Source organism: Sminthopsis crassicaudata, chromosome 3 (assembly GCF_048593235.1).
Source record: "Sminthopsis crassicaudata isolate SCR6 chromosome 3, ASM4859323v1, whole genome shotgun sequence".
In the NCBI taxonomy this organism is placed as follows: domain Eukaryota; kingdom Metazoa; phylum Chordata; class Mammalia; order Dasyuromorphia; family Dasyuridae; genus Sminthopsis; species Sminthopsis crassicaudata.
In genome coordinates, this window is record NC_133619.1 from 247,954,312 (window position 1) to 247,969,241 (window position 14,930).

A 14,930-nucleotide genomic window follows, 5' to 3' on the forward strand; every position below is an offset into this window, starting at 1 on the left:
ATATAATATACACTTTTGAGGGCTGATTATGTTTTAAGGTCTAGAAGGTATAGCTAATTAAATTTAATGCCAAGGGAAAGCAATAATTGCATTGGTCATAAATTACTTTTAATTTTAACATAACTTTAACATAAAAGTTAAGAAAAGATAATAAATCATGGGTAAATTATAGTCCTTCTATTATCCTGTATTTTGTTGGAAAGAAGGTAATTCTTTCTAGCAAGGCAAGTCAATATGCTCATATTTACATTATATGCATTAATTAAACATCTATAAATTAGCAAGTGTAAAATGATAACTTTGAGTCACATAAAGAGTAGCTAATATTTCTTCAATAAATAGTCATTAAAGAATCATATTTTACTAAAGAACACAAGTGTGGTGTGTCATCAGGAGCTTTTATGCTGTGTCAAATGAACAGAATGAACAATAGAAAAATGTGGTTTAAAAGAATTGCTTGTTTTCATACCTGTAAAACCGGACAGGGCAAGGTACCTCCCATAGGTGTAATGAATACAATGGGCACAGCTTGAGCATCTCCATATTTGAACTGCACAAGTGCATGTGTGGGGCTAACACATTTTACCACAGTGCCTGAAATGAATCAATTAAAAAAAAAATTGAAACCTACATTCTACATACTTCAGATAACTATGAATTCTGTTGGTCACTAAATAAGCACTTAGTCTCTAACATTCTTTTTATTTATACATGTGGATAAGAACCACAGAATCTCAAATTAGAAGGTTCTTCACAGACTAATATTTAGTATTTGCTTGCATATGGGGATCATTTCCTTCTTTGTTTTTCTATTTCCAGTATATAGCATAGCTAACACCTAGCATAGAGTTCAATACATGTTTGCTGATTGATCAATTAATGACTTGACATAGAGAAATATAAGCAGCCCATTTCCCTTTTGGACAGCTTTAACTGTTAGAGCGTTTTTCCTTACCTCAGGTGTTGCATTCATTATGGTGCAATGGAAAAGATTTCAGCAGAGACTTAAGAACCTAAGTTTGAATTTCCCCTCCAGTGCTTCCTACAAGTTTAACTTTGGATAAATCTCTTTGGGCCTCTAGTATTCATTTATAGAATGAGTGGATTGGCATAGCTCATCTCTGGGGCCCCATACAATTTTACAGCTATGAAGTCAAGAGTCTTTGAGCCTCTGTTTGACTTTCTGCCATTCCATCTTTTTTTGTGGAACCACATAAAACAAATCTGATCACCCTTCATTATGAAAGCCCATCAAATATTTAAAAGATACCCATAGTGTTTGCCCTAAGTCTTTTCTTCTCCAGACTAAATACTCCTTATATACTTATGTACCAATACACTTTTTTGGAAAAATATGTTTTGATCTACATTCAATTTCTATAATTCCCTCTGGATGTCAGTGACACTTTCCATCACAAGTCTATTGGAATTGCTTTGAATCACTTCATTGTTGAAAAGACCTAAGTCCACCAAAGTTGATCATCACATAGTAATCTTGTTGCTCTGTACAATGTTCTCTTGGTTTTGCTCCTTCACTTAGCATCAGTCCATGTAAGTCTTCCCAGACTTTTCTGAAATCAGCCTACTCATCACTTCTTCTAGAACACTAATATACCATAGCTTATTTAGCTATTCTCTAATTGATGGGCATCCATTCAATTTTCAGTTCCTTCCCACTACAAATATTAACATTTTTGCCCATATGGGCAAAGAGATCTTTTATGATCTCTTTGGAAATACAGATCCAATAGATATGTCACTGAATAACAAAGCATGCATGATTTTATAACCCTTTGGATATAGTTGCAAACTGCTCTTCAGAGTGGTTGGATCAGTTCATAATTCCACCAACAATGTATTAGTGTCCCAATTTTTCCATATCCCCTCCAACATTTATCATCTTTCCTGTCATCTTAGCCAATCTGAAAGGTATAAAGTGGTACCACAGAGTTATCTTTTTTAAAAAATTTAGTTTTTTTTTCATAGTTGTCTTAATTTGCATTTCTCTAATCAATAGCAATTTAGACCATTTTTTCATAGGACTAGAAATGACTTTAATTTCCTCATCTGAAAAAATTGTCTGATCTTTTTTCTTTAGAACTGCCAGATAGAATTGAACTCAGGTAAGAACCTTTGGAAGAAAAAATTATCTTTTTTTTTTTTTTTTTTTTTTTTTTTTTTTTTTTAGCCTTATACAATATTTTACAACTGGATAGGCAAAAGCCTTTTACAAACCTTGATTATAAAACATTAGTGAGAGGGGGAGGTACCCAGATAAATGAACACAGGCCTAGAGAGTTTCCATGACATGCTGAGCAGTAGCAAATATTTGGAGCTTCTAGATATAGTGGATAGGGTGTCAGGACAGGAATCACAAAAGGCTCATCTTCCCGAGTTCAAATCCCACCTCAGACATTTCCTAGCTATATGTGACTCTGGATGAGAATCACTTAAGTTTCTTTGCCCCAGTAAAGAAGGCAAATCTGTAAAAACTTGTTTTTTCATCTGTAAAAAGATCTTGAAAAGGAAATGACAAACCACTCCAGTATCTTTGCCAAAAAAACCCAAATGGGCTCATGAAGAATCAGACAATCACCACAAAGCAAATATTCTTCTTGATAAAAAAAAAAAAAAAAAAAAGGTTATTCACATGTACATGTGATCCCTTCATCTAGGTCTTTTTGCCTTCCACTTATATAATTTACAGAAGCTATAAGGAACCACAGAGGTCAGTCAACTTCAAACGGTTTCTGAACAGCAATCTCTTCTTCAACATCCCCAACAAATGGAATCAGCTTCCACCTAACAACCACCTGTGATAGGGAACTTACTATGTCCATTTTTGGAAAAGCCTATTTTTTATTCATCTCTTTTAGTATCCTTTACTTACATCAGTCTTTCTGGATAAAAATAGGTATTTTTCCAGTTTTGACAACTAGGAAAAGAAGCCTATGCTTTCCCCAGAATCCTTTTCTCCAAGCTGAATAAAACCTCTGATGGTAGAAAAATGGGAAAGATGACCAGGTTAAATAAACCAATGTGCCCTCTGTGCCCAAATTTACAACTAAAAATAATTAAAAAGCTAAAAATGCTGAATGTTCCCTTGTGGTGTACTGTAATCAAAGAGGGCACTGTAATAGAAAAAGAAAATTCCTGAGCTGAGGTTGAGGGGGTCTGGCATTCAGCCTAATGGAATTTATGCTCCCCATTAAAGGAGGTTGTAATTTTTAAGGGACATTTTAGAAACAGATATATTTAACACAGCAGCTACAGTTGTGCACAAAATTCCTTTCATAGATAGGAAATGTGTATACAAGTCCCCATTGTTCTCCAGAACAACACATCTGGCATCCTGACCATGACCACCCTCTTACAGCCCCATGTAGCCTTGGCAAACTGGGTTTATTTGCTACAAAAGAAACCAGGTGTTGATTTTCTGCCTTGACCCCAGCCCAAATATCTCATTTCGTTTAGTGTTATAAGGAGGCCAAGGTTATTTTTAAAAATCAAACCATTAGTTGATTTTCCCCCTCCCTAATTTTTGGACTGATATATTCAACTTGATTTTAAATGAGTCTAAATAAAAATAACCAATCAACTAAGTAATATTAAATACCTACTATATGTCAGGCACTTTGTTGGCTGTTAAAGAGATAAAAATACTTTCAGGTGGGCTACCAGGAAGGGATCAATTCAATTCAAATCAATAACAAAATCCAGTTAAACCACTCCTCCCTCCCCCAAAAGTGGAGCTTAGAGTGTAGACAAAACAAGAACTGAAGTTTCTGTGATGTTTTAGACACGGTCCTACAGTTACTTCCTACAATAGCCACGGGAAGTTGGTAGGTATGCAAGGGCAATCTCCATCTTACAGCTGTTGATAACTAGAGAAGACCAGTTACAAGCCTAAGGTCAGGTAGCCGATCCGTTACAGAGATTCTTTCATTAATCTTCCTACTCCAATCTGGCGTCTCTGCCTAGCTCAGACATGGCGTCTTACAGAGAGGGCTCATTACCTATAAAAACCAGTATGGTGTGGCTAATATAGAAATCACATATAGAATGGGGACTGTATGCTTGCCTTCTCCATGGATGGGAGGGAGGCAAGAGGGAGAGAATTTGGAATTCGAAATTTAAAAAAATGTTTAAAAATCCCCAATGATGCAATGATTGCTAAAGTGGAGGGAATATATTTTTCTGCAGATTAGAAAAGGCAAAGAGTATTCCAATAAGCTGATTATATAATCTTTTAAGCTTTACAAGTATTATCCTCATAACACCGTGAAATAAATTGTCCTCTTTAATTGGGGGTGGAGGGATGTGTAGGTCAGAGTAGGATGGTCTGGACCTAAGTATTTCCTAAGTATGTGAGAACCATTCCAACCAATCCAGTATCTCTTCTGTAAGTTATACTCCCAAGAAAATTGCCTGGTGGGATTGAAAGAATCTCAGGGCTCATGGTTTAGAGCTAGAAAGTTTGGAGGTTTTCGGTTTTCAAGTCCAAGCAACCTATCTTACAGATGAAGGAACTGAGGCTCAGGGAAATAAAATGAAATAAAACTTGCCTGGGGTCATGCAGCTGGTATGGATCAGGAGGAGGGCTTGAACTTTGTTATATTATAGCTCTGATCTCCTAAGGTTAAGAAATTAACCCTGGATCACACATCTGGAATCAGTATTAGACTCAAATCAGTATAGCCAGCAATACTAGATGATCAGGAAGGTCTATAGTCATATCCCATCTGTGATCCTTCTAGTTAAATGATCATGAGCAATGATTCAATCTCTCTGAACCTCATCTTCTCCATCTTTAAAATTAAGATAATATCTATAGTATCACCACCTGAGGCTTTTTGTTAAGATCAAATAAGGTCTTCTGTGTAAAAAACTATATATATAATATATGTAAATATATATTATATGAAATATAATTACATAAACATATATATTATAAATATAATAAAGCTAAACTATAGAAACTTAAAATGTTACATAACTGTCAATTATCCGTTTAATATATGGGTTAAAATCCTGGCTCTGACATTTATCATCTGTGTGATCTTGAGTTTGTTTTTTTTTTCTCTCCCTGGGTCTTCCTTTGCTCATCTGTTAAAGTGAAGGAGTGGAATATCTATAAGATTCTTTCCAGATCTAGGTCTGTTAACTGATAATCGGAGTCTCTATTTCAATTGGCCACACGGCCTCTCCTATTTTTCACTGTTGTCTAGGGAGACAAGCAATTGTGTGTCCTTCTCATGCCATCTTTCCATGTGGTGAGCAAATCAAACTACGGCATAGTTGGGAGAAGCACTCAATTCATTTAACTAACGATTGATGATGCCTTCTATTACATGAAAATCCTTGCTGTGGTCATGGAGATGTTTGAAATGTTTTTCAGTCATTTTTCTTGGTAGAGATACTGTAGTATTTCATCATTTCCTTCTCCAGCTCATTTTACAGATGAGGAAACTGAAGCAGAAAGGGTTAAGTGACTGACCCATGATCACTCTGCTAGTTAAAGAGTTTGTAAACCTTAAAGTGCTATTGATAATATAACAATTTTTACTACACAGTTTTAGCACAATGCCCAGAATGTTATAAGAACTTAATTGATTCTGGCTAATTGGATTTGGTCCAAACTCATTCTCTTGAGTTAGGATACCATTATCCCAATTACTCTCCATATTTTCTTCTGCCCTTACTAAACTAATTCATTAACACCAAAGATGATTTTAAAGTTTTCAATGAAAAATATCCTAAAAAGACCAAAATTCTTCAGATGCCTCTTCTCAATAACAATGATGCAGGCAAAAAAAATTTTTTCAAAAATCATATGAAGCTTAAAAAAGTCATAATAATATTCCAGAAAATTCAAGCACTTTCCAAAAAGCTATGCTTATACAGAGCAGATTTTTAAAAATAACAATCCAATTAAACAACCTTTTAGTAACTTGTTACCTATCAGATATTTTCAAACTTGATTAGATGCTTACTAAATTGATTTTCTTTTAAATTTTCCCCTAAATGGTTTCTGTATTAGGTAATCATGGACACTGAGGCCAAAACAGCTGCGGTTAGCTCTTGATGTCTGTCCATTAATCACATGAGAAAAGAAGTGAAAAAATAATTTTTAAGTTGTTAATATTAATTTAAGGTTTAATAAGGAAGAATGTAAAATCTTTTTCTTAGATTCAAAAATCAATTTCACAAGTGCAAGATAGGGAGGCATAGCAAAGTAGCAATTTGTCTGAAAAAATTTGTCTTTTAATTTTTAAATTTTAATTTGTTAAACTGTGGTTCACAATTCCATATGGGGTCTCATAACTGAATGCAGGGGTCACAAAATTATTATTTGTTATCGGGAAATATTTGATTTGTATACCTATTTTATATACTAATACTCCCAGGACTGTGTAAAAATTTCTCTGGTGAAAAGGTATCCTGGGTGGAAAAAGTTTAAGGACCATAAAAGCCAATGTGAGTCAACAGTATTGAGCAGCATGCAAGAAAACTAATGCTCACCTGGGTCTACATTAAAAAAGGAAGAAATTAGATGTTGATAATTCAGCCAGACTATCTTGGTCAGACTCATCTGAAATAGTATGTTCATTTCCAGATTACTAAACTTTATAAATGAAGTAGACTCATGTATTAATCACTTGCTGTGATCTAGGCTAAGCCCTAGGCTACAAAAAAAAAAAAAAAAAAAAAAAAAGGAAAAAGAAAAAAATGGTCTCTACCTCATAGAACTTAATATTCTAAAGGGGAGGCAACTGAAAAACAACTAAATACAAATAAGATGTGTATGTGTGTTTTTGCACACAGAGAAAGAATAAACTGAGAAGTGTGTTCAAAAGACAGACAATCAGTATGATAAAAAAACAAACAAACTTGGAATTCATAACATGCAAGGAATGGTTGATGGAAATAGGGAGATTCAATCTGGAAAGGGGGAAACTTGGGAATGAATGCATATGATAGCATTCTTCAAGTATTTGAAGGGCTGTCAAATGGAGATTAGAATTTGTTCTGCTTCAGGCTGAGGGGGATAAATAGAAAAGTAGCAAAGAGGCAAGTTTGGGTTTGATTTTAGGAAAAATCTGCCAGTAATTAGGGTTCTCCAAAAGTAGAATGGTTTACTTCAGGACTTAAATGTGTTCCTCTTTATTGGAGGTTTCCTCCAATGATTACTTATTGGAGTTGAGATGGGTAGGGTTGAGGGGGTTCCTTTTCATGCACAGGTTGAATATGCTCTACAATCCGGCAGAATTGGCTTCTGTTTCATTTTCTTAGTTCACAACTACTGTGCTGATAGGATATTTGAGCCCTTCAAATTTTCTTCTAAAAAACTAAAGCAGTACACTTATTTACTGTTTTTTGGTTTTTAACTGTAGAGAAAACCAGCCCTAATATGGGTGAGCATGGTAGGTAATATCTTCAAGTATTTGAAGGCTTATCTTATGTGAAGACTTATTCTACTTAATCCAGAGATTAAAACTAAGAGGAGTATTGCACAGAAAATAAGAGGCAGATCAGTTTAATATGAAGAAAGATTCCTAAGAATTGGGCCTACCCAAAGGGAGAATATTCTGGCTCTCAAGTCAAAGGAGGTCTTCAAAATGAGACCGAGTAATTTGCTTCAGATATGTTAGGCTAGTGTTTAGCATGGTTTCTGATACTTGGAAGGCTCTTAATAAATGCTTATTTACCAGAGCAAAGAGCAATGGCCTTGGAATTGGAATCTTTCCTTTACTATTCATGTGATCTTGTACAAGTCACTAAGCTTTTCCTGGCTTCATTTCCTCATCTGTAAAATGAAAGAATTGGATTATGGCCAGTGAGGTCCTTTCTAACTCAAAACATATGTTCCTATCATCTGGTTAACTTTGAAATCATTAAAAGATCTAGAGACTTGGAGGTCACGAGTCCAAGCCCCTCATTTTGGCGATGAGGAAACCAGGATTTTTCTCCTCCAAGGTTAGAGAGTTAGTAAGGGCCAAACTGGGATTCAAAACCAGGTCTTTGGACTCCAAATGCAGCATTCTTTCTTCTGGACCAATGTAGTCCTAAAATGCTGTGACTTGATGCTGAGCCAGCAGGTTGGAGTCCAAATTGCTTCAGCCTTGCTGTTTGGCTTTCAAATTATTTTCAATTGGTTTTCTAAACACCAAGCTGAATAAATCAGGAACAGCTTTTTCAACCCGTAAGAAGGTTTTCTACAGTTATGGAAAGAAAACATAGGTCCCAAGCATCTCTTCTCGATCTTCCCTTTGCTTCAAGACCAGTTTACAAGATATAAACTGATAGGGCCCCTTTTTTAAACCATGACTCCATATTTGTTCTCACAAACTAAGTTCCAAGGCAAATTTTCTAAGTTTACAAATCAAATTGTTCCAGTTGTCAGCCCCACATCTGCCCTCTGGGAACTGAAAAAAAAATCCAGCTGATATCTGTCTCTAGCTGTCCACCTTGGTAATAGATATTCTGGAATTACATTTTATCTGGTGATTTAGATTTACATTTTATCTGGTGATTTAGATGATGTTGCCAGAGGCCTAATACACTTTGTGCAGGACAGCTGTGCTCATCTGCAAATAAAACGCCAACTTGTCAGGAATCCTCTCCCCAACAGCAACACTTCCATCTCCCACTGAGGACCACATTAATGAGAAAGTCCTGGAATTCTCTGTTAAGAATAGATCTGGGTCCTGATCTTTGATCCTGATTCTTGAGCACTGATCTAAAGAGTTAACAATTCCAACCTGCTCAGATTTCCCAGATAATTATAGAGTTCATCTGCATCAGTCATCATGGCCTCTGGAAAGTTCCTTTTTTTCATAAAAACCCTTCTCAAAAGATCCACACATCTTTTCTCAGCCATTAGGAAGTAGAGCACCTCAAAGCCCAAGATTTTTGTCCTGAAGGTGAGCCTTCCCTCTCTCCCTCCTTAAGTATCTCAGGTCACTCTATATGTCTATTATATTCTTTTAATCAAAGCTCTAACTTGTAATATCTTTTTTTTTTAATCTGTGATTTATTTCATCAATGTGGAAATGTCTTTCACTCATTGTCTATTAAGTAATATCCAACTGAGAAGTATCTAAAGGCATTGAGAGGTTAAGTGATTTGCTTAAAGGTCACCCAATTAATATGGGTCTGAAGCAGGTCTTGAACGAGACTCCACAGCTACACCTCTAGCTTCCAAGGCTAATTCTTCTCATTACTGTCCCATGCATGGTCTAGCTTATTTGATTTTTAGGATGACAGGTTTGTTAACTTAAGAGGTCATTTAGCCCAACCTCTTCTGGAGAAGGAAATGGCAAACCACTTCATTATCTTGCCAAGAAAACTTTAAATGAGGTTACCAAGAGTTGGACAAGACCAACCAACAGCAATAAAAAGCCCAAACTTCATTTTAAGCCTAGAGAGATGGCTAATGATAGACATACATTTATGGCTATATGGCTATATGGGCTAATGATAGCTACTTAGAAAACAAACTTTCTTTGGTACCCCAACCTCTCACATACCTGGCATTGTATCTTGTACCAAGGAGGGCAAAATTGAGCTGAATTTTGAAGTTTTCAAGTTAACCATTAATCAATGTCAATTCATTACTAAGGGACCAGTAGCAAACAAATCTGTTGATTCTAGATGAAATCATCTGTAAAACTTTCTCCTCTGTGCAATCAGGAGTTTCAGCTATTAGTCAATATGCAATAGCACCAAACACCAATGTAGCCAATGAATTTAGACAGGTAGTCACATCACCTGTAATGAAGTTTGCCTTGTGCTAGGGATAGCATAATTATACTAAATTTACAGAAAACCCCCCAAACTGATTTGGCCTAAGAATTTTATCCTCCATGCACAGAAAAAGCTGCAAGTGCATGGTAAAGTGATAGATTTAAGTTTTCATTTTGGGGGGTTTTGGGGGGTTTTTTTGGTTTTACTTTTCACAGGAAGAGGGAAATACTATTTGAGCAGGAGAATGACAGGAAGATAGCCAACAGGAGACAAGAAGGTTTTAATAATCCACAAGCTATATAATCTGTTCCTGTGCAATTAAGAGTAAATATCCTGAGGATTCAGAGTCTAAATAATATAATGCCTATATTCTATGTTATCACATTTTATCTATCTTAGAGTTATCTTTTGCTATCTTTTGTCATGTCTTAACTCTTTGTGACTCCATTTGGGGTTTTCTTGACAAAGATATTGCAATGGCTCACTATCTTCCTTCCTTTTACAGATGAGGAAACTGAGATAAACAGAGTTATATGACTTGGCCAAGTTATATAGGGTCACACAGTTAGTAAATGTCTCAGGTCAGATTTGAATTTAGGAAAATGAGTTTTCCCTACTCCAGAATACCCGGGTATTCTATCCTTTGTGCCACCTAACTACCTTATTGTACCTTAGGAACTTTTAAAATGCAAAGTCTACCTGGAAAGTAAAAGCCATTTTCCTCTGATCTTGCAATGACCTTCTGGCCTTTGAGAGGATCAACTCTCTTGTTTTTAAATTTCTTCCCTTGGCTTTGTTGTGATTTCTGTAGGATTAAAAAAAAAAAAAAAAAAAAAGCAGATATAGAATGATTATACAAAACTCTATGAAGCAAATGATAAAAACAGTAAGGAAGAGGACGTGCAAAATCTCTAAAGACTTCAAAAGAAAATATTGTGAATTATATAGCAAATATTCTATTATTCATCTATTAGGTGCACACCTCCCACATATACATATAGACACACTCATAACATAGTACAACCTGTGTAGAGATACACACACCTACACTTACCTATCCATATACAGCCAGATCATTGAACCAAATCCCCTCATTTTACAAATGACTAAAATGGATTTCTGGAAAGAGAGGTGCCCTCTCTAAGGTCAAAGAGACAGTTAAGATTAAGGCTTGGGTTTTGAACCCAGGTGCCCTAATTTCAGAATCAGGGTTCTTTTCACTGGGTCAGACTGCCTCTCATATGAAAAAAAAAAAATCCAGTGGACTGTAAGCTGATTCAGGAAAGAATCCATTTTCATCTTTGTATGACCAGTGACTAACAGAGTGTCTAGAACAGAGTATTTGATAATTTCTTGAAATGATTATGGTTAACATTATCACATTGGAGTTTGCTTGCAGTGCAGTCATCAGCAGTTTCTTTGATCAATGGTTTCTTCCATATAGAATATAGAGGAGAATAAACAAAGAAAGGGCAGCTAGGTGGCACAGTGGATAATAAAAGTTCCAGACCTGGAGTCAAGATTCATTATCTTTCTGAGTTCAGATCTGTCCTTAAGTTATTTGTGTGACTCTGGGCAAGTTACTTAACCTTGTTTTAGTTTCCTCATTTATAAAATAAGCTGGCAAACCATTGCAATGTCTCTGCCAAGAAAACCCCAAATGGGTCATGAAGAGTAGAACAAGACTAAACAACAAATAAACAGCAAAAAAGGACCAAATCAGTGTTAGCAAGCTGATCAAGAATACCGGTAACCTAAACTTGATTCTTCCCACCTCCCAAATCCCACATTAAAAGGCTGGAAAGAATGAAGTTGAGTGAGCCCTGTTGATCACTGTCATAAAGAGGGGAAACAGACTCTATTCTTGATTATTTGTTTAAATCAGGCAGTGATTATATTATCCATGCTCCCCCATGCTTCTCCCATTTTCTTCTTTTCATTGCTAATTTTGTGGCTAGTTTATTGCTCTTCTATAAAGGGAGGTAGGGAGATGAAATTTAAAACAGTAAATTTCATGCCTTTGGTAGCAATCAGTGTCAGGGTTTTTTGGGGGCTTAAATTGAGTTAATGGTCCAAATCAGGTTTGGAGAATGTAGATTTCAGCGATTCATGCTCCTTTTGTTCCCCATGAGCACAGATAATTGAGAGTTGGCTGGATTCTCCTTGAAACTCATCAGCCGGTAAGAGAATAACATTGATCACATACATACTAATAATGGAGGGTGGGAACCATGAAGAAAGACTCGAAGCACTCATAGAGAGTCAAGAAGATGGTGAAGATCTCTGAACTCCAGGTTTCTTTCAAGAAGTCACAATAATAGGTGAGATTTATATTTACATATGTCTATATCTATATCTATCTATATCCATATCTATTTGTAGATATATATACAGTGATTCAATATTTGCAAAATGCTGTAACTATCTCATTTGGTCCTCACAATAGCTTTGAGAAGGTGGTGATATTATGCCCATTTTGCAGATGAGAAAGCTGAGGTAAGCAGAAGTTAAGTGGCTTGCTTAGGATCACATAGTTAAATGTCTTAGATATCACCAGAACTAGTTTCGCTGCATTACAAATCTAACATTCTGTCCACAAAGTCATACAATTTTTGTTTCACCTCAAAAAATAGGGGACAAAGAACTTGGACAGACAAACACAAGAAGCATGAAACACCCACACATGCACACAAACAATATGATTGGCAAAGCATAAATTCAAATTAGCAAACAGAATTGTATCCAGCTAGATATATAACTATCTAGCTGCAGGAAAATTAAGATGGTGGTAAATCTTTTTCATTTTCCTATTTCCCATAGTCCTAACATAAAATGTATTCCTCAGTGAATGTTGAATATATGAATGAACACTAAGGCATCACATACTAAGCAAGCCCAGCCTCCCCTTCCCATCCTTCTTGGCTTGGGAGTGATCTGTCCCAGCTGGAAGTTGATCCCAAAACCTTGGGATCCTGCAGGAAAGCATGGACAGTTGCCATAGTGATATCGCTCTCAGGATAACATCCTGCTGGGAAAATTAACCCAAAGCAACAATCACCACCAGCCTCTTCTGCCAGTCTTTGGAAAAGCACCATTACAACTAAACAAGAGGCAAAAGAACCTTTGTCATATCTGCTCTCTTTGTGGAAAGGATCCACTTCAATTCAGCAAAGCTTTCCTTCAATTTTCTATAGTACACCACTACACTAGAAATATGGGAGAAACAGATTAGGCTAATGAAAAAGGCTAGCCTCTGCCTGTCCTTGTTCTGACTCCCCAAGACATCTTGGAAGGAATGGATATTGAATCAAAGAAAAAGCCTTTATCAAACACTTAAGAGAAAAGTGGGTATTCATTCACTTCTAACCAGCTGTTAGCCGATTATACACACACATGTATATATGCAGACACACACACATATATATATACATATATAGTGGGTATATATATATATATATTTATATATACACATACATATTGATATTTAGTCATTTTTTTTTCATTTGTTCCCAACTCTTTGTGACCCCATTTGGGCTTTTCTTGGCAAAATGGTTTACCATTTCCTTTTTTCAGCTTATTTTACAGATGAGGAATAAAGGTAAACAGAGTTAAGTGACTTGTGCAGTCAAACCAAATAATAAGTGTCTGAAGCCAGATTTGAACTCAGGAAGATATGTCAGTCTCTGGCACACTATTCATTGCATCACCTAGCTTCCTATATATATACACATGTATGTCCGTTATATATTTGTGTATGTCTGTGTGGTATGTGTATACATCTATAGATGTTCATTAATGTGCATGTGTATATATATATATGTATATGTGTATATATATATATATAAATATGTATATCTCATACCTATGTATATAGGTGTGTATATATGTTTGCATATTATATATATATATATATATATATATATATATATATGTATGTATTGTATGTGTGTGAGTGAAATGGCTGCAAAGCAGAAACAGGCTTATTTTGGGCTCCATCCTAGATGAATTGATTTTTCTTTTTTTCCTCTTTTTTTCCCTACAGAGATCATTAACCTTGTCACCTCTTGAATTACTCAAATAAATCAAGGAAGAAGAGGCACTCCTCCCAGTTGGAGATTGGCAACAAAGCTATTTCCCAGCAAAGCAGACAAAGGTACGGTCCTTTACAAAGTGACATCTTCAGGAAAGGATTTGTTTCACAGGTACAGCAAATGTTATTTGTGGCCCTGAAGCTGCCTTTTAAAATATTACTTCAGTGAAGACAGAGATTAAATGTATCTCTTTTTTAGTCTCACTTAAGCCACATATACTTGAGGAGGTTTCTCTAATATATGAGGCAATTGACTCTACAAATTAAAATCAAACTTCAAGGAGTCTGAAAATATCTGGGCTTCTTTCTCTGGTGCAGTGATGCCACTTTAAAAAGACAAAAACAAAAACATTAGTTTATCATTCAGGGATTTTTATACCAAGTCCGTAAAGGAAACTAGATGATGATTAATTAATAGCCAAACATAAAAAGGATAAAAAGGGCACTTTCCTTAAAGGGGAGATCAAATGAGAGAAAGGAAGGAAAAACAAAGGCAGGCAGGAAACATTTGTTAAGTACCTACTATGCACTAGATGCTGGGCTACATATAAGTTTAGCAAATATTGTCTCATTTGATCCACAATTATTCCTGTTTTTCAGTTGAGTAAACAGAAGCAAATGGATTAAATGACTGTCACACAGCAATTAAGTGTCTGAGCTTGATTTGAACATCTTCCTGACTCCAAGCCTAGCACTCCACCTGTCTAAACCTTATAATGTATGCAAAATACTTTGCAAACCTTTAATGTATAAATGCTGGTTCTTATTTTGCTGTTGATATAGCTATTCATTATTATTGGAAGCTACGTTCTGGAGAACTTGTCTTGAGAGGATCATCCTTTCTTATAAAAGCTTCATATCTAGATTACAATTTAGAGCAGTTAGGGGTACTCTATTCATTGCACCATCTAGCTTCCCATATATACACATATGTCTGCGTGTTATGTGTATACATCTATAGATGTTCATCAATGTGCACTTATATATAATAAGTATGTATATCTCTTACCTATCTGTGTATATAGGAGTCAGGAAGGCTCATCTTCCTGAGTTCCAATCTGTCCTCAGATACTTGTTAGCTTAGACAAGTCCC

At 35.7% G+C, this 14,930-nt stretch overlaps 1 protein-coding gene across 4 annotated transcripts in view; it reads right to left on the reverse strand.

The window, feature by feature from the left end:
• The window catches only part of VWA3B (von Willebrand factor A domain containing 3B), a 200,918-nt gene that overhangs the window by 12,091 nt on the left and 173,897 nt on the right, over positions 1-14,930 (reverse strand). For all 4 annotated transcript variants that reach the window (XM_074300331.1, XM_074300333.1, XM_074300335.1 and 1 more), the window contains 2 exons: positions 10,447-10,552; positions 470-594 (listed from right to left, as the gene is read on the reverse strand). In XM_074300331.1, the coding sequence (XP_074156432.1) occupies positions 470-594; positions 10,447-10,552 (231 nt within the window). The remainder of the gene's footprint in view (positions 1-469; positions 595-10,446; positions 10,553-14,930) is intronic.